Below are 22,256 nucleotides of genomic sequence, written 5' to 3'. Positions count from 1 at the left end.
TCAACAGTAGCCAAATTATGGAAAGAGCCTAAATGTCCATCAACTGATGAATGGATAAAGAAATTATGGTTCATATATACAACGGAGTACTACGTGGCAATGAGAAAGAATGAAATATGGCCTTTTGTAGCAATGTGGATGGAACTGGAGAGTGTTACGCTAAGTGAAATAAGTCATACAGAGAAAGACAGATACCATATGTTTTCACTCTTATGTGGATCCTGAAAAAATTAACAGAAGACCATGGGGGAAGGGAAGGAAAAAAAATGTTAGAGAGGGAGGGAGCCAAACTATAAGAGACTCTTAAAAACTGAGAACAAACTGAGGGTTGATGGGGGGTGGGAGGGAGGGGAGGGTGGGTGATGGGTATTGAGGAGGGCACTTTTTGGGATGAGCACTGGGTGTTGTATGGAAACTAATTTGACAATAAATTTCATATTAAAACAAATATTGGGTACCAATAAAGCACCAAGGATTAAAGTTATTTTAAGATTTTTGTGCTTTAGGGGTGGGTGAAAAGAAAAACAATATGTACAGCATACATACCTCAGTGGCAAACTGCTGCAATCCACCAATATTAATTGGTCCCTCTTCAGTGGCATATAAATTGCATCCACCCACACAAAGATCAGAGGTTGGACATACCATTCCACAGGTCAGACCAAGTGGGTTGTCAGAAAAAATCATCTTAGCAGCTCCATAATAGTTCTACAAAAATAAAATAAAATAAAATTTTATTATTTAACAGTGCACATTAAACACCTTGGAAATATGACCTAATTTTTATTAGGTAATTGTAGTGAAGATTAAGACATATATAAGATACAGAGGTTCCAATACTCTATACCATGAAGAAATATCAGGTAATCACTAGTAGAGTACCTAACATATGGGAGTATTCAATATATGGTGTATTAATAAATGCAAAATTAATCAATTTTTGAAAACTGAAATTTAAATTATAAATGTTCTGTAGGGATACCTAAGGTGGTTCAGCCAGTTAAGCATTGGACTCTTGATTTTGGTTCAGGTCATGATCTCACAACTCGTGAGGTCGCACCCTGTGGGGCATGTGGGGAGCTCTAATATTTCAGAGTCTGCTTGCAATTCTCTTCCCATCTCTCTGCCACCCCCCATCTGTCTCTTCCCTCACTCCTCAAAATATATAAATAACCATTTTTTAAAAATAAATACATGTTCTGTAAATAGTTTTCTTTCACAAGGCACCTAGCCCTACTCTGACAAGAATTATTCTTTTCATGTTTAACAAAGGTAAGTTTGGTAGATTGTTTGAACAAACTTAAAGCCTAAATCTTAAAACTTTAAAAAACAAAGAAACAAAAAGGTTATCCTCAATTTAACTAAATTAAAAGCATCTAAGCCCTCTTTCACTCTTTCATCTGGCTTGTCCAGAGAGACTCTGTGTTATGACTCTCTATAGTGACTATCATCCTTTAATTACATACTATTAACCAAAGATGCAGATAAAACTCATTATACAGGCACTCCTGGACCAGACCTTGACATGGCCATCTCTCATTACTCCCTTCTACACATTTGACTATTACAGAATAACTTAGAACCCTATTCATTTTATGAAGAGTTTTTAGAACCCAACTTTTCATAAATTGTACAACTATATCATTATTTACTAAGAATGAATAATTGAATATTTTGGAAGTATTTTTTTCTCTAATCAAAAGTAAGAATTGGACCTGACCAGTATTCCTCAAAATTGTCAAGTACGTCAAAAATAAGGATAATTTGGGGGCACCTGGGTGGCTCAGTCGGTTGAGCTTCTGACTTTGGCTCAGGTCATCATCTCAATGTGAGTTTGAGCCCCACATCGGGCTCTGTGCTGACAGCTCAGAGCCTGGAGCCTACTTCAGACTCTGTCTCCCTCTCTCTCTGTCCCTCCCCCCGTTCATGCTCTGTCTCTGTCTCTAAAATAAACAAACATTAAAAAAATTTTTAAAAATAAGGATAATTTTAAGAAAATATAAAACTCAAGATAATGCTAAGGAAACATGACAACTAATTGTCGTATGTATGTATTCTGGACAGGGCCCTCCCAAAAAGGCACTAGGTAAAAACTAAGGAAATCCAAAAAAAGCATAGATTTTAGATAGCAATAACATACAAATATTGTTTCATTAATTGTAATAAATGTGCTATCCTAATATCAGATATTAATAATCGAGAAAATAATAGGCAGGTCCATATGGGAATTCTCTGTACTATCTATCTTCACAACTTTTCTGTAAATATAAAACTTCTGTAAAAATATGGTTTAAAAGAAGATATGATATAATGCATTTAACTACATGGAGCGAATGTGTTTATTTCTCCTTTTGCTTTATTTAAAATATTTTTGAAAGTCTTTGAAAACACACACATTGCTTCCATGTCCAACCTTCGTCATAAATATAAATTCCTAGAGGCTATAAAATACTGACGATAATAAACAACAAGAATAACCTTAACTACTTCTTGACTCCTCAGTACATTACCAGCAAGTTGCCAGGCCTTTATTTAATCTTTATCATCAATCATCTTATATAAGGTGTCCAACACTCAATCAAAAATTTCTAAGCATGAGATGAGACAGGATTAAATACCTGATAATCAGTGTAAAAATAAATCAATCAAGCAGACCCACACATCTGATACAGAAACTGGAGTTTGAAGAAAAAGACTTTAAATAATCTTGATGAAAATTCAGACAAAGAAGAGACAAACAAAATAGAAGAAACAAGTAAAAATATAACCAGAATACTGTGATCTATTTAAAAAGAATCAAACTGACATTCCATAACTAAATAAAACATTTAAAAATAGGTCTTAATGCATGGTTTTAATAGTGTTCATGGCAGTTTAACAGTATTTGTCTTACTCAATGTGTCTCCTTAGCAACCAACAGCAATGTCTAACACATAAGAAGTGTTCTTCAATACACTTTTTCTGAATACATAATAAGAATGTGTAATAAAATTCAAATTATAAATAAGGAAACTGAGGTAGGAAGGGTAAATAATATGCCAAAGGATCATAGATCATATAAATTGACAGAGGCAGGATTCAAAGTCATATATATGGCCACATATTCCTAAGGACCAAGACATACTCTAATACTAAAGAATACTGGTGATTACCTAATAGATTATAAAATTTAGTTGCAGTATTATTTTTCAGATATAGTATGTATCTTTATGTAAAACACAAAAAGCTGTTTTCAGTATAAATTGAAGGGCATGTAGCTAGCTCACTAATTATGCTTTATAATTTATTAGATGACTTTTAAAAATATTTCTCTTAGTTTTTATGTTTCCATCAATTCAATGAAAAGTTGTTATAAGGTGAGAGTCTTTTTGTCTTAAATCAAGAGATTAATCTGTTTCTTCCTCCAATTTGGTCATATTTAACACTGTCTTTGTGAAATCCTTTGCTGGTGTCACTGATAGAGGCTAATAGTAAAACACTATCCCAACAAAGTATAATTTTCAAAAGTTAACACAGGATACCCTTTCACATTCAGAAGGTACATGTCTCAAAAATTTTACTTCACTCAATAAATAAGGAATCATTAAGATGGTAAAGGTGATTCAAAGAGCATTTGAGGCTGACAGGGCTTAAAAGCTAAACTCACAAAATATTTAACAATTCATACCAATTCTTCACAAATGGTTCCGAAATATATACATGGAATATATCTCAGGAATGCAGGGTTGGTTTATCACCTCCCAAATCGATTAATATAATATACTGCATCAATAGAATAAAGGACAAAAATCACACAATCATCTCCAAAAATGCAGAAAAACCATTTGACAAAATCCAATATTCCTCATGATAAAAACTCACAACAGACCTTAAAAAGAAAGCCACTAATTCACTTTAGAGGTGAATAAAGGATATCTATTTAAACACCATAGCTAACATCTCTCTTTATGCTGAAAACTGAAAGCTTTCTTCTTAGGATTAGGAACAATACAAGGATTTGCTTCTATCCAGCACAGTAACAGAGGTTTTATCAAATAATTTGGCAAGTAAAGGAAGTAAAAGCTATTCAGATTGGAAAGTAATAAGTAAAACTATTTCTACTTGTAGATGAAGTGATCACGTAAATAGAAAATCCTAAATTCCACTAAAGAATTATTAGCGATGTGATGCTTAATTTTGTGTCAATCTGACTTTGTCATGGGATGCCCACATTAAACATTAATTTGGGGTGAAGGCATTCCATATGAGATTAGGATTTCCATATAAACACTGTGAAGGCATTTCCATATGAGATTAGGATTTATATTGGTAAACTCTGTAAAGTAAACTGCTCTCCCTAATTGTCACTCAACTGAGTGGACATGAACAAACCCATTGAAGACTTGAATAGCACAAAAAAGGTGAGAGCAAGAAAATGTATATGTTCATTCTGTTTCCAAGGAGAACCCTGACCAATACAGCACTAATAGTGACTATAACCAGTTTATAGGGCATAAGATCCATACACAATAATCAACTGTATTTCTACACACAACGTATAAAACAATTAATAAAAATGAAATCAAGAAAATAATTTTATTTAATAAGAGAATCAAAATACAAATTAGACTTTATTTGCCAAAAATGTGTGAAACATATGTTCTGAAAATAGAACAATGATGAAAGAAACTAAAGAAAACCTAAATAAATTGAAAGACAGCCCATGACCCACGATTATGAGTTAGAAGACTTATTATTAGGATAACTATACTCTTCAAATTGACCTACAGCTTAGAGCAATCTTGTCAAAATCCTAGCAGATTTCTTTGCAAAAATTGGCATATTGACCTCAAATTTGTATGAAAATCCAAGGGAACCGGAATAGGCAAAACAGCCCTGAAAAATAAGAACAAACATGGAAGGACTGCATTTCCTGATTTTCAAAATTTATTATGAAGCTGTGGTAAAGAAGATATTGTGGCTTGGCATAATAATACACATACAAACCAATAGAACAGAATTGACAGTCTAGATAGAGCCTTAATATTTATGTACAGCTGATTTTTTTGACAAGGGTTCTAAGACAATTCCATAGAGAAAGAATATTCTCCTCAAAAAATGATGTGATAACTGAATATCAATATGCAAAAGGATGAAGTTGATCTCTAGTCCACCATACATAAAAATTAACTAACAATAGATTATAGATCTAGATGTTAGAGATGAATCTATAAAACTCTTAGAAGACAATATACAAATAAATCTTTAAGACTTTGGATTAGGCCATTGTTTTTAGATATGACAACAAAAGCATAAGCAACAAAAGAAAAACAGATAAATTGCATTTCATCAGAATTTACAACTTCTATACTACCAAGAACACCATCAAGAAAGTTAAAAGGCAACCCACAGAAGAGGGAAAAATCTTATATGATAAGAAATTTTCATCTAGAATATATAAAGAACATTTATAACTCACTAATAAAAAGATATTCAATTAAAAAATGAACAAGGGTTTAAAACAAGAACAATAGTTTAGTATAAACAATTCTCCAAAAATATACAAATGTCCAATAAGCACAAGTGTTGCTAAACATCACTGGCTTTAAGAGAAATGCTTGTCAAAATAATGAGATACCACTTAGTACCTACTTGGATGGCTACAGTCAAAAAGACATACAATAAAAAATGTTGACATGGATGTGGAGAAATTGCAACAATCATACAATGTTGTCAGGATTGAAAAATGGTGTCTCTGCTTTGAAAAATAGTTTGACAGTTCCTCGCAAGATTAAAAATAGAGTTACCATATGATTCAGCAATTCCATTCTTTGGTGTACGCTCAAGAAAATTTATAACATCTGTCCATATAAAATTTCATACATTAATGTTCAAAGTAGTGTTATTCCTAATACCTAAAATATGGAAGCAACCTAAATGCCCATGACTGATGAAGGGCTAAAAAATGTGATATATCCATATAATTAGATATTATTTAGAAATAAAAAGAAATGAAGTAATGATATATTCTAAAATATAGCCGAACCTTGAAAATATTATGCTAAGTTAAAGATGCCATTCACAAAAGATCACAAATTATGTTTTCATTTATTGGAAATGTCCAGAATAGGCAAAACTAAAGAGACAGAAGGCAGACTGGTAGTTGCCTAGGGCTAGGGATCTGAGAAAAAATGTAAAATATCTACTGGGATATTTGGGATTATAAAAATATGCTCAATTTGACTGGGATTATAGTTACATTTCTGAACATATACTCACTATCATTGAATAATAGTACACTTTACATTGGCAAATTGTATGAGCTATGAATTTATCTCAATAAAGTGTTACATTTTTAAAAGTACACTTACATGACTGGAAATTATATAGGGGATTTAATAAAGAAATAAATCTGATTTATAATTTAAAATTAGAAGTAAATAATTTAAATTACAAATAAAAATCATAAATAAAATTGCTAGATTAGATACAAAACCATGCAGTATCCTGGAGAGCAATAAAACATAACTCTTGGAATTATCTTTTATACTGAACAGAAAAAATTTGCATTTCTACTCCACACAAATCTAAAAATTAAGATGTTTGAACTTTTATTTAAACTTTATTTATTTTTTTAAGCAATCTCTACATCCAATGGAGGGTTCAAACTCATGACCCTGAGACCAAGAGTCACACACTGTTCGGACTGACCCAGCCAGGCACCCCTTAGATTTTTTATTATTCTTAATTTTAATTCCAGTATAGTTAACAGTGTTATGTTAGTTTCAGGCATACAATTTAGTGATTCAACAATTTAAGATATTACTCAATGCTCATCAAGATAAGTGTACTCTTAATCACCTTCACCTATTTCACCAATGCTCCCCCCCACCTTCCCTCTGATAGCCATCTGTTTATTCTCTATAGTTAGACTCTATTTTTTGTTTTTTCTGTTTTTTTTTCTTTGTTCACTTGTTTACTTTCTTAAATTACACACACAAGTGTAATCATATAGCATTTGTCTTTCTCTAACTGGCTTAATTCACTTAGCATTATACTCTCTAGATGCATCCATTGCAAATGGCAAGATTTCACTATTTTTTATGGTTGAATAATATTCCATTGTGTGTGTGTGTGTGTGTGTGTGTGTGTGTGTGTGTGTATACATACCAAATGTTCATCTGTAGATGGACAATTGGGCTGTTTATAAAGCTGCAATAGGGGTGCCTGGGTGGCTCAGTCGGTTAAGCATCTGACTTTGGCTCAGGTCATGATCTCACAGTTCGTGGGTTCGAGCCCTGCGTCAGGCTCTGTGCTGACAGCTCAGAGCCTAGAGCCTGCTTGGGATTCTGTGTCTCCCTCTCTCTCTGCTCCTCTCCCACTCATGTTCTCTCTCTCAAAAATAAATAAACATTAAAAAATTTTTTTAAAGCTGCAATAAATATAGGGGTACATATATCTCTTCGAATTAGTGTTTCAGTGTTCTTTGGATAAATACCCAGAAGTGTGATTACTGGATCAAATGATAGTTCTTTTTTTTTAACAGTGTAAGATGATTCCCCTTTTCCCACATCCTTGCCAATACCTGTTGTTTCTTGTGTTGTTAATTTTAGCCATTCTGACAGGTGTGAGGTGGCATCTCATTGTAGTTTTGATTTGTATTTTCCTGATGATGAGTGATGCTGAGAATCTTTTCATGTGTCTGTTAGCCATTTGTATGTCTTCTTTGGAAAAATATCTACTCATGTCTTCTGCCCATTTTTTTAATTTATTAATTTTTGGGGTGTTGAGTTTGATAAGCTCTTTAATGGCTGACTGTCTAAAAAAATCCTATTGCATAATTAGAAGTGTCCTAGTAATATAAAAACACTATCATGAGAAAAAAATGTCAATTGTAGATTACTTTTAAGGATATTGGAGGGGAGGACACAGAAAGAACAGATCCTAATTAAATGACTAAGGATCCTCCACAACAATACTGATTATCTTATGATCCTCAAATTGAATTTTAATACTGAATGTAAAACAATGATCCAAGAAGAAAAAAAAGATATGTTTGAAAAAATACAACAAATAAAACACTTAAAATTACACTTATGGCTCATGATTTGCTATAGTTGTCAAAGCACGAGGCTTGATCTATCACAGCATATCACTAACAATAAAACTGTCTAGTATTTCTTCAACCATCTCATGATCCCAAGTACAGCTCTTACACCAAAATAAAACTGTAGGAGATTATGACATTTAAAAAAATACTAAGAATCATTGAATATTTCTTAAATAATAGGCACAATGGGATTTGAAAAAAGAAAAGGGAAACAAAGAAAAGGGAAGCATATGCTCCATGACATCGAGATGTTTTGGTAGCAGAGTGAAAAGTCACTTCAGGATAAGGTTTAGAATCTGCTTTAAGTGGGTGGCAATCAAAGTGATTCTGAAGTGACAGGACTAAGAGATGAGAGGGAATGGCACACAAGTTATGCTGGACTGACATGAGTGAATAATTTTAAAAGTTCAGAATATGTCTTGGCATAATGATTTAGACAGTTGGCTAGAGTTGTTCATTGACTCATGTGAAATGATTAGAAGATATATTTTGGATGTATTTGGACCAAATTGTGGAAAATTTTGATGTCCAATCTAAGGGTTTAGTATTTCATTGAGGCTTTTTAATAGAAGGGTGCTGGCATTAAAAGAATAATTGGGAAGATATTGTATAGATGCTGTGAAAACTCTCAGAAAGGAGAAAGAGGGAAAGTGAAGAAGAAAACATAATACCTAAACAAACAAAAAACAAAAAAACAAAAAAACCCAAATGCACTGTATCACCGAATACACAAACATGGTTTTGAAAACAGGCTGAGCCAACATCAAGCAATGATTCAGAAGTCACCTTTGCACTCTACCTCTCACAAATAACTTTGAAGAAATGGTAGAGAACTCTGCAGTGTAGGAAGCTGGGTACTCTGAGTCAAAGACATTCAGAAACCTGTTAGAAAGGGAACACCTCCTCAATTCTTCCCATCAAGAACACAACATCAATAACAATTTTTTTCTCTCATAGTAAGTGGGAAGATTTCTTCAGTTCTCTTTCTAAACAAGAGGTTTGACTCCTATTCTGTGAGCTCTTAAACCTTTCTAAAAGCAAAGGCTGTAAGATTTAAATTTAGAAGGTACTTTAAAGATACCCCAGCAGTCTCCTTCTAGAAAATACACAATCACTTCAACTGTTTTCTTCATGTTGTTCGATCATTCACAAGCATTTTAGTCTTCAATTGTGTGAAGAAAAATGTACGGGGTTATGTTAGGAGGTATAAAAACTAAATATCTGATCTTTTGTGCACAGATTTGTTTTATATATAAAGCATGAGGACTTTTACTCCTTGTTTAAGCAAAAGTCTAAAACACAAATGATGTTTGACATGTTTGTTGCTTTTATATCAACACAAAAGTACAGGCATTGAATGTTCTCTAGTCCATTAACTTACACATATTTTGCAGGTGTTGAATTTTCTATTACTCATTGGAGTTTTTAAAGCTTGTTCAAAGATACAACATGTGCCATTTTCATGTGAGTTAATTTTAAGACAAGTTAAGTTTTATTCTTTGCTTTTTATTTTAAAGTTATAGCTTGAAATTGCATTAGCATTATCTTTCTACAATTTAATGGTTTAAAGTCATTATCAAGAAACATGAGAAACTCACAAGCCAGCTATCGTCTCATATGTTATAACAAATTTAACCAATAGTCCTATCATATTTGGGCCTTTATATCATCACAACATTATCAAAACAGCTGGTGGATTTATTTTAAAGTGTTCTTGCTTTTTCCAATGAGAATTTTCACAGATGGAAGCACCCTTCCAAGATAAACTCCAATCTGTTGTATTTAAAAACTACTTGGGGAACTTCAATAAGTTTGCATGTGTGAGAAGGGTGAATTAACATTACTTATACTTCTAGATTGAGCTGTCTAATAGCAAGTGTGCTAATGTACATTAATTTAATACAAAATGTCCCTAATAGCACATACAGAAAGTACAGGCACAGGGAACACTGTCAAGTTGTCACCATCTCTCAGTAAACAACCCATGGGTATTCACACATTCGGCAAAGGAGAGTGGGAACCTGTCATTAGCAGAACACACAAAAACTCCTGCCCTCACAGTATTCACCCTCTTCTGGAGACAAATGTGGACAGAATAGGTTTGGTGGTTTTACTCTGAAAACCCTCTCTTCATATCTCAGGCATACTAAATTTTAGGAAAGTTTTTCACAATATGATTAGACTTTAGAAATATGAATTAACTTTAGTCCTATGCAAACTGAATGTGTAAGGGAAGAATTAGTCTTGTAGAAAAGAAAATTTTTTATCTGACCTTGAGATGCTAAACTAGGAAATACATGTGAATGTGCACACAGGTGCACATGCAGGCTTTGAAGCCATGCACTTCTGGATTTAAATCCTGCTTATATCCTACTGGGGTGGGGGGGGGAATGTAGTATCTCTTAACCTCAGTTTCATCACTTGAAAAATGCAGATCAAAATTCCTTAATTAATCATGTATACACTTTTTTTTTTAATTCGACACATCACATGCCTAGTGCATTATGTAACATAGATCTAGCAAAAAGGTTTCCTTAAAAAGTTAATCCTAAGGGTTTAAGATTTTAAAGTTTATTAAAGAAAATTCATGTTAGGAAGTAGAAGAAGAAAGACAACAGGAAAGAAGTAAAAACTATACAAAGAAAAACTATAATCAACATATTAAGCCATAAAAAGAAATGGTATGGACACATGTAGACAGAGGGAGGATTCTTTATATACCTTATAGAAATTGTAAAAATACCACCTCTACTTCTCCTCTTTTCTGGATCGTATCCACTCTTAACTGTTTAACTGACTTGAAAAGCTATTAACTTTCCCCATTAGTTAAGAAAACTGAGTGCATATGTGTACAAGTATTCCATTTATGAATCATCAAGTGTTTATTGAACATCTACTACATGACACTATTGGTAACCACTAGATATTCATAAAGAATCAGTATTTGTGCCTCTAGACTGTTCCCATTAAATTAAATAAATTTTTTCATCTATACCAAAAATCTACCCTTTTCATACTTTCTATCATTGCTCAAATGATAATTCCTTTAAAAAGCTTTATTAATATTTCAGCCATTTTCTAATTAGAAGCATAAGGCCAGAATGTTCTTTGAACTACACCCTTTTGATCATTGTATTTGTTAACATACATTTATAGTAGTTGTATATTTTTTCTGACATGTATCTTTTATTATATTTTTAAAATTTTCTTGAGGTCAAAGATGATCTCTAATCTATATTCCTTGCCTATAAGCAGGTAGTGGAATATAAGACTAGAAACTCAATTGATTACTGTTTATATTTTAATATAAGAAATAAACATTTCTATAAAATTAAAAAAATAAAGTGCTTCACTTGGAGTTAGCAATTTAAACTACATAATGTAAATATCTGCTATAGAAATTTAAAAGCCCACTTTATCCATAGAAAATAAAATGTGCAATAGATTTTGTAAAAATTTACAGAGGTATTTTTTTCTTTCCAATAGGTTATTAATAAATATTAAAATAATAGGATGCAAGATTTTATTTAGTTGAATGCTATAGTTTGTGTATAATAATAGATCATAATTCAGATATAATTTCTTCAAGAAGATAGGATACTTTCTATATCTAAACTTAAATTCAAATATAGAAATATTTGTTAAGAGTTAATGACCATTAAAACTTAAAAAAAAGGCAAGTAGAAATCTACACATATCATTTATATAGATCATTTAACTTGAAAGCAAATGAAAATGTTTTAATATGAGAAATTACTGAAGGTGAAATAAAATTAATATTGTTAGAACATCCAATACGTATATAGTACTCCCCTATAATCTGTGGAGGATACATTCTAAGACCTGCAGTGGATGCCTGAAATCATGGATAGTACTGAACCCTATATATGATTTGTTTTTTCCCATACATACATACTTATAATAAAGTTTAATTTATAAATTAGGCACAGTATGAGATTAATAATAAAATAGAACAATTATAGCAATATACTGCAAAAAAGTTATGTTAATGTGATCTCTCTCTCAAAATATTTTATTGTATTATACTCACCCTTCTCTTCTGATAACGTGAGATGATAAAATGTCTGTATGTTGAGATGAAGTGAGTAACACAGGCATTGTGATGTAGCATTAGGCTACTATCGACCCTCTGATGATTTATCAAGAGGAACATATGCTTCCCAACACTGGTTGACCATGGATAACTAAAACCATGGAAAGTGAAGCTGATGACAAGGGGTGGGGGACTACTATATAATATAAAATATTTTTCTCTAATTTTATATTCTAACACCTCACTGAGATGAATTTTCCTTAAAACCCAACTAAACTGTATATATTTTCAAAGATAACCAGAATTATGGCTTAAATATGATTCTTTTTACTTGGACAGTTAAGAATATACACACATTGTATTCTAAAAGGGCACTGGATGTCTGGGAGTTTGAAGTAGAAATTTAAGTATCTGGTTGTATCATTTCACTTCATAGATCTTCCTCTTCTGAAAGATGTTATACTATCAACAAAGTTACAACATACATGTTACTGGCTACTCAGAAAATATAATTGAGAATTACTCCATCTCAATTTAAAATATAAGTGACTACTACTTGGCAACAGAGAGAAAAACTATGGAGGTTTTTGTTGTTCTTTCTGTTTGTTTGTTTAAAAAAATAGTTATTTTGGGGCACCTGGGTGGCTCAGTCGGTTGAGCGTCCAACTTCAGCTCAGGTCATGATCTCATGGTTCATGAGTTTGAGCCCCGCATCGGGCTCTGTGCTGACAGCTCAGAGCCTGGAGCCTGCTTTGGATTCTGTGTCTCTCTCTATCTCTCTGCCCCTCCCCCGTTCATGCTCTGTCTCTCTCTCTCTCAAAAATAAATAAAAATTCAAAAAAATTTAAAAAGTTATTTTAAAAAACAAAAAAGATTCAAGTCAATCAAACTGCTTGCAAAGTTTAAATACATTTACAAGCATACCTTGTAGACATTGCAGTTTCTGTTCCAACCTACCGCAATAAAGCAAATACCTCACAATAAAGTGAATCAAATGAATTTTCTGGTTTACCAGTGCATATAAAGATAATGCCTACAGTATATACTGTAGTCTATTAAGTATGCAATAGTATTATGTCTAAAACAACAATGCACATATCTTAATGTAAAAAAAAAAAACTTCATTGGTAATAAATGTTAACCATTACTCCAGTAATAACTGATCACAGATCACCATAACAAATGTAATAATTTAAAGGTTTGAAATATTGTAAGAATTACAAAATATGACAGAGACACAAAGTGAGCAAATGCTGTTGGAAAATGGTGCCAACAGACTTGTTCAGTGCAGCGTTCTCACAAAATTTCAATTTGTAAAAAAGCACATTATCTGCGAAGCACAATAAAGTCAAGTGCCATAAAAGAAAGTGTGACTGTATATTCTGAATAACAATAATATGCAATAGGAAAATTATAAATTGAAGGTGGGAGAGCACAAATTATCTCACCCTAAATAATCTTATCCAAAATAAGATTTAAAACAAATTCAGTGACTGTTGTAGAACATTATATGTATAATTACTAATAAAGACAAAATTTCATTATTCACGATATTAGAAATAGACTTAACAGAAACCCATGGGGGAGGGGAAGGAAAAAAAAAAAAAAGAGGTTAGAGTGGGAGAGAGCCAAAGCATAAGAGACTCTTAAAAACTGAGAACAAACTGAGGGTTGATGGGGGGTGGGAGGGAGGGGAGGGTTGGTGATGGGTATTGAGGAGGGCACCTTTTGGGATGAGCACTGGGTGTTGTATGGAAACCAATTTGACAATAAACTTCATATATTGAAAAAAAAAAGAAATAGACTATAACACTCCTATCTTCATCTTTTCAAGCAAAATAAAGTCAGATTATTTTGTGAGAGTTTGCTCTTCATTGACAAGAATATGAGATCCCTTAATTGACAGGGTATTGCAGTGTCTACCATACTGTATTATTATATTGTGGCTCATAAAGCCAGCTGTCAGTCACTATTTGTACAGTGAGTACAAATAAATTTACCAGAAAAGTCTCTACTCCATTAATTTAAACCCACTACGACTTTCAAAGTTAAAACTAGTTTTGATTATAATAATTTACTTATATTTTTCAATTTACCAGTTTTCTGAAAACTAAAACCAAATTTCTTTAAGATGAAGTCTACTGTGTTATACATTTTACCCACCATTCAAGATGTTAATAGCACCTACTAAACTGTCATGATAGAAATATGTTGCTTATATGTATATATAAATATAATATCCTCTATATGTTATACCCTATATTTTACATTTATATTTTATACAGTTTATTTTTAATTTTTATTTACTTTTTGTTTCAATTTTTTATTTAAATTCTAGTTAACAAATAGTGTAATATTAGTTTCAGGAGTAGAATTTCGTGATTCATCACTTTCATATAATATCTAGTATTCATCACAACAAATGCCCTCCTTAATGCCCATCACCCATTTAGCCCATCCCCCCGCCCACCTCTCCTCCAGCAACCCACAGTTTGTTGTCCACAATTAAGAGTCCGTTTTATGGTTTGCCTCTTTTCTTTCCCCTATGTTCATCTGTTTCATTTCTTAAGTTCCACATATGAGTGAAATGATATGGTATTTGTTTTTCTCTGATTTATTTCGCTTAGCATACTCTAGCTCCATCCACATTGTTGCAAATGGCAAAATGTCATTCATTTTTACGGCTGAATAATATTCCCCTGTATATATACACCACACCTTCTTTCACCATTCATCAATCAATGGACATTTGGGCTCTTTCCATAAGAATCTGAATGCATCACTTTGCATTCTCATCAACAGTGTAAGAGGGTTCTCCTTTCTCTGCATCCTCACCAACTTCTGTTGTATCCTGTGTTGTTAATTTTACCCATTCTGACAGGTGTGAGGTATATCTCATTGTAGATTTTTATTTGTATTTCCCTAATGATGACTGATACTAAACACCTTTCCATGTGTCTGTGAGCCATCTGTATGTCTTCTTTGGAAAAGTGTCTATTCATGTTTTCTGCCCATTTTGTAACTGGATTATTGGTTTTTTGGATATTGAGTTGGTAAGTTCTTTACAGATTCTGTATACTATCTATCAGATATGTCATTTGCAAATATATTTTATATTTTAATAATGACTAATAACAAACACACTTTATATGGTGTAGTGTGATGCAGACCTAAAACACACTGGTGAGAAAATAAGGAAAATTCAGTTATTCTATCAAGTAGTCATGGGATCTGGGATAAGTCACTTAGCCTTGCTTGGTTTCAGATTTCTTTTCTATACAATGAGATAGCAAGACGGATTAAAATTCCATTTGTCTAGATTCTGTTACATTGATTTTGACCTATTACTATTAAAATTATTCTAACTAGTATCTTATGTGTTCACACAGATTTTCCATAGTCCTAATTATACTATAGAAAAAAGTTGTGATGCCAGTTTAATTTACATATACATACATAAGACTAGATATCACTGTTCTATTTTTAAAATAATTGAAGTTTTTAAAAATATTTACTGAGGCTTATGTTTAAATGTGTCCCATACATAACATACAACCGCAAACAATGTGGTATTACTTGTTTCATATAAAATTGGCTTAAGTTGTATAATGGAAATCTTTTCTCATTTAGTTATAGTGACATAACTTTTACATTTTATATCACTTACATTTTGTAACAGATTGACTTGACTAACAGGGCTTTGAGTTACAGAAGGTTTTTCAGAAATAAATGTTCATCTTTTGAAATAAATATGAAGAAAAGGAGTTACTATTACACACTGTATTAGCTGTGATTAAAAGTAAAAATGTAACCTTTTAAAGGTCCAAAGACAGATATTACAAAACAGAAACAAGATAGATTTTGCATGAGCATTAATGACTCAATAGACAATGTAATATCGATTTATCTTTTTCAGCACAAGAAAGAAGATGGGACATTTTGAAAATAATATTCCAGTCTTTTAACACAAGTAAATTCAGTGTCCTATCATTTTCCAGATTCAATATTGGGAAGTTATATATTAAAATTAAAGACTGAATTCTGGAATACACAGTTAATGTTATAGCAACGGATAAATGAATGAGGCAAAATGGGCATACATTTGCATTAATAATTTTAAATTAATGTTTTAGTATACTCTGAACACAATGTTCAATAATTATTTTTAGAGCCTTTTTATTTTATAAAATTAGTTTTATATGCAGAAAAGAGTTAGGATATTCTGAAAATAAATGTAATATCAGGAAAATGGCTTTAGTTAATGATAAGGTGTATAACTCATTATAGTAATTAAAATACCTTGGTCCTGTCAAAGATAGATTGCTAAGACAAATAGAGGGTTTGAAAACATACCTAAATAAATATGGAATTAAATATATGATAAATGTGGCATTTCAGGACATTGGGAGAATACATTATTCAAGGAATTTTGAATTATTACTTATTTAGAGGGAAAAAAGTTTGGATCTTTTTCTGTTTACACTAAAATAAAAACTTAGAATAGGGCTTGTCACATTTTACTCTGTATCCTCTCAGCTTGATTATATTTTATTTTACTAGTGAATTTTATTATTTTTTTAAGAGAGAGGGAGAGAGAGAGGGAGTGGAGGAGGGACACCGGGAGAGGGAGAGAATCTTAGGCAGGCTCCATGCTCAGCACTTGACATAGGGCTTGACCTCTTAACCATGAGATCATGGCCTCAGCCAAAATCAAGAGTCAGACACTTAAGTGAGCCACCGAGGTGCCCCTACTTTATTATTTTTATTTAAAAATATACATATTCATTGTAAAATAACATGGAGGTTTGTAAAAAAAAAAGTTAATAACTTCTCTTCACCTCTCCTTCAACCTCAATCAACTCAGGAAACTAGTTTAAATTATATGTCTATGCCATGTTTTGTTTATAACTGGGTTTTATTTCTAAACATAATATTATGTTATCCATATTAGTATGCAACTTACTTTTTTTCACTTAATAGAGATACCCTTTATGTCAATAAATACAATAATAACATATTTTAAGAATAGCCTCATAACATTCCATAATATGAATATAAAAATATAGTAAATAATATATAATATGTAATAAATAATATAGAGTTAGCAATTTTTATAATGATGGACACGATATCATCTCAAGTTTTTGCTACTTCAAATGATGCTACAATTTCTATAAAATAGAGTGTACACGTGCCATGATATGGTGGTACCTTCATTTCTCTAGGAAGAGCACATAATACAGCATTCTTAGCACAATGGTATATATATTTATAATTTAGAAACATATTTCTACTGCATGAGGTTTCTTGTTTCCTTTCAGCTAAACAGCATAGGAGGTTATTAAACTTTTTTTTTTTTTAATTTTAGAGTGAGACATAGAGTGTATACATGTGAGCAGAGGAGAGAGACAAAAAGAGAGAGAATCCCAAGCAGGCTCCATGCTCAGCACAGATCCCAAAGCAGGGCTCTATCTCATAACCCAGGGATCATGACCTGAGCTGAAATTAAGAGTTGGTCACTTGGAGCTCCTGGGTAACTCAGTTGGTTAAGTGTCTGACTTCGGCTCAGGTCATGATCTCACGGTTCATGGGTTCGAGCCCTGTGTCAGGCTCTGTGCTGACAGCCCAGAGCCCGGAGTCTGCTTCAGATTCTGTGTCTCCCTCTCTCTCTCTGCCCCTCCTCTACTCGCGCTCTGTCTCTGTCTCTCAAAAATGAATAAACAATAGGAAAAAAAAGTCACTCAAGTGACTGAGCCACCCAGGTGCCCAGAGGTTATTAAACTTTTTAACTTCAATAATCTGATGAGAGAAAGTGGTGTCTCATCCTTTGATTTATATATTTCTGGCTAATATAGAAGTAAGAAATCTTTAATACGGCTATTAATCATTTGCACTACCTCTTTGTAATGTATACAGCCTTCTGCCCATGTGTATACTGGGTTAGGCTATTATTCTCATTTAAATACCAAGGAAATTTTTGATAACAGAGAAGTTAATACATGGTACAAAAAAAGAAAACTCACTTGGTCTCAAGTTTGGTTAATTTTTCTTTTAAAATGTGCATAGTAAAATTTGTTCTCACATAATTTATGACTTCCAAATTATTTTTAAAACATTTCAGTATTTAAAAGTTAGTCCATTTAAAGTTTATGTTACATGGATTAATGAAGGGTTTTAAAAGTAAATTCAAAACTGTGCTGAACTATTTTTCAAAGAACCCATCATTTTCCACTGAACTGAAATACATTCTTCATTACACATTATCTTCTCATATTTACTTGGTTCTCTTTACAGACTTTCATCTGCCTCAGAAATGTATTCCTGTACCAACACTGCATGGCGATTTTAGAAGATGTATAGTTAGTTTCAAGATCTGATGTGGCAAATCTTTTTGTCTTATTTTTCCAAAGGTTTCTTTCTTCCTATAGCTTCCCAATTACTATTTAAGTATTTGTTAATAAAAATCTGTGTTTCAATAGCTCTAGACTACCCATTAGGTCTTAAATTATTGTACTTTTCCACCTATATTGAGAAATAGTTATTTGTTATTAGATTTAAAAAGTTAGAATTATAGGTAAAATATTTTTAAAAAGTGATCATGAATGTACTCATGATCTGTCATGTCCAAGGACTGAAAATGACAAGGCAATAAGAAAAATAAGTGGAATCATCTTAAAGGCATTTGCTAAACCAGGTGAACACTGGATCCCATTTCCAGGTCCTCTGAGAACATAGCAAATATAAATCCCTGGTAAATAAAATGTATTCATTGTGATCCTCACAGAATTTCCACAGATAAAGCTTCAAAGAAAATCAGCAAAGTAAAAAAATAAATAAATAAACATATGAAGAAACAAAGCATGATGAGTGGAACCAGCAGAACTACAAACAGTATAATCAGACTGATAGAAACTTTAGTGGAACTCCCAGAGTATGAAAAATGAGTATTTTTATATATTTAAAGAAATGACAGGCTTAGAAAATGATTTAAAAGCTAGCAGAGTTTTTAAAAATGCAAAATAAAGAGGATAAGTTAACCGTCATGGAGAACAGAGTAAGAAGGTTTAACATGTATCTGTTCCATAAGGAAATGATGGTCAAAGAGAAAATCCCCCAAATGAGGAAAGTCATCAATGCATAGATTCAAGAACACCAGGGCAAACCAGGCAGGATAAATAAAAAGAAATCCAACTTAGATAAATCACTGTTTAGTTGAACAATGAAAATAAAAAGATCTTTAAAGCACCAAATGAGCAATAATTAAGGTTCAAAGACAGATATTACAAAAGACATGTAATATCAAATGAGAAATAATTAAGTTTCTATTAATTTTTCAATAGCATCAGTGTAAGCAAAAGTAAACTACTTTCCAATGGAAATTCCAATATGGAAAATAAAAAGATTAGAAAAAGAAAAAAAATGAAGAAAATTAGGAAAAATGTGAATAAAGCTAATCAAACATTGACTAATAAAGCATTAACAATACTATGTCTTGGAGTTGTAAAAGGATAAAATTGATATACAGAAAACATTGTTTTATGACTTAGGGACAAGCTTATTTGAAGTATAGTATTTTGTGCTGGAAAACCCACTCAGATGAGTACCCTAAATGATACAGACCCATGCCATAAAGTAGTCATAAAAATGTGAATATATTCAGTCCTAGAAAAATACATTTTTCACATTATTCAAATATTGGCATCTTAACTGTAAAGGAAATGGACACATGAATTCAGAACTATTTATTTCAACCAAATGGCATATCCAACTCTACAGGATAGTGGCTCGCTTACTCTCTAGAGAATAACAGAGTTTTTAAAAGCTGTGTTCTCTTGAGTGTCATTTTATGGCAGCAGGCAGGTAAGTTTCTGACAGTCCTCTTAGAATGAACAGAGGTGCTCACAGTTATCATCTAGCAAAACAAGTGAGGGAACTAACCTTGGGTACTGAAGGAAACCTTATCTCTACCTTTTTATTTTACACATCTACAATATTCATATTTTCAAACACTATTGCATATTAAGTTATGGACTTCCTAATATTTTTTCATCTCCTTATTTCTCTGTCATAATAGTGGGAGAAAGCCTAATGGTCTTACATAATAAGTTATGTGTTTGGACATTAGTTTCTAAGACCTAGGAAGCCACTACTGTTTTTTTTTTTTTTTTTTTTTTTTTTTTTTAACAAGAGAGTAATATAATTAGAGCTATGCTTTTAGAAGATTATTCTGGAAGTGATCAACATTTTACTTGATAAAAGTATTAAACCACTTAGCCACTGCAATTGAAAAGCAAACTCAAAAGGAGGATGAAGTAAATCTACTGACTGCACTTCTGTTTTGTAACACTTGCATCAGGTACATGCATGTGTGTGTATATGTGGGTATACACACACACACATACACGCACATATATCAGTATTTTAAATTAAAACATTGTTGTCAATAGCATTTATCAAATGAATTCTGCTGGTTAAATTTCGTTGCTCCTCTGACTCCTAGTTACTTTCAGTAGAGTTCTATGATAAATAAGAGATTTTTATTTTACATCGATTCATTTAGTCAGCTTTTCTGTAATATGTGTTATTAAATTTTTTTATCTAGGTATAAAAGCCACACAAATCTGGGCACACAGACTCCATAAAATATGCAAATAGGTGGAAAAATCAATGCTTTACAATTGTATTGAAAATTTTGAAAAGAGAAAGTATCTCTATTATTTAAAATAAAGCATCATGAAACAAAAGAACATTTTTAAAAACAGTGATTCTTTTTCATTACATTTATAGATTGGCCTCATGCATTCTGATATAAAGTGCTGTTTGTTTGTTTTTTTTTTTTCCAAAGGGAAGCTATCAAGAAATATAACCCAGTATTCACAGTTTGATGACTCTGAAACGTGTACTTCCGATTGAGAGATACAATTGAGAACAACAGCCTGCATGAATGAAACAGAGAAAAACTGACTGAGGAGGTACAATGGAATTGACTGTACCTTTGAAAACTAGAGCTGTAATCCAGTTTGTAAGAAAATAAAGAATGGAAGTATTGGCCTAAACTCCACTGAATCACAGAAACCTAACACAATACAATACAAGTGACATCCTTTTCTCAAAGAGGCACAAGGCTCATTGAGTCTGGCGATTCAATTACCCTCTCAACCTGGAAAGAACTCCCCTCCTGAGTTGAGGTCCACTGGCAGAGCAGTGTGGGACAGCCTACATTGTACACAGCTGGTAAATACCTAAAAAGCTGAAGGCTTTAAAGAACAAGAATCTCTGACCTTTTATGATTACTACAGTGATTCTTCAACAAAACACTACTTAACGATAGAATTCCCTAAATGTCTATAGAAAAATCACATTTTCAATTAAACGTCTCCAAATATTTTCTCTTCATATAAAATCTGTTTAAATAATAGCTAAGTATAACACTTCATTAGGAAATAAAGAAAACAAATTAATGAAACAGAAAGTTTTTCTAAAATAGGCTTCTGATCTTACTTAGACATTTTATAAACTTCTCAAAGAATACCATTATTCCATTTGTCTTTTTTTTTTCCTATAAAATTGTATAAACCTTGAATGAATGGAGAATATGCTAATGAGAATCACAATATCAATAATGAATTTTGGAATATCTAGGGAACATCCAGCCAGCATGGATCATAATTGTAATACTGTCTCATGCTTAAAGTCAAGGCTGGTACCTTGGAAATAATTTTAGCCAAAACACATTAGACTTCAAACTCTGGACATTTTGTTTCACTCCTTTTCTGTGAAGTCATTATTAAACAAAGAAGGTTTCACATATAAGTTTCACATAAATTATTTATTTTCACATATAAGACAAAGGTCTTGTGATGATAGACGTGTGGTATACCATGAAGTTAATAAATGAGATCACTTACTAGAATTCTTCTTCATAATTACAAAACAAATATAAAGCATTGATAATTTCCTCTATGTCTAGGATTAAGTCTCAAATATTGAGCATAGAATTAATATATTTTCACAAGTGAATCCCAATCTAATTGCCTTGTCTCTTTCCCATCACTCTTTTTTATGTAATCTAGGCCCTTTTACAGCCACAATGAATTTATTACATCTGCCTAA

At 32.1% G+C, this 22,256-nt stretch overlaps 1 protein-coding gene across 1 annotated transcript in view; it reads right to left on the bottom strand.

Moving 5' to 3' along the window:
* The window catches only part of DPYD (dihydropyrimidine dehydrogenase), an 863,407-nt gene that overhangs the window by 639,405 nt on the left and 201,746 nt on the right, over positions 1-22,256 (bottom strand). The window contains exon 5 of the mRNA XM_058695679.1: positions 547-708. Coding sequence (XP_058551662.1) covers positions 547-708 — 162 coding nt within the window. The remainder of the gene's footprint in view (positions 1-546; positions 709-22,256) is intronic.

This window comes from Neofelis nebulosa, chromosome 2 (assembly GCF_028018385.1).
Source record: "Neofelis nebulosa isolate mNeoNeb1 chromosome 2, mNeoNeb1.pri, whole genome shotgun sequence".
NCBI lineage: Eukaryota > Metazoa > Chordata > Mammalia > Carnivora > Felidae > Neofelis > Neofelis nebulosa.
The sequence above is the reverse complement of the archived record's forward strand: the minus strand, read 5'-3'. Positions and strand labels throughout refer to the sequence as shown.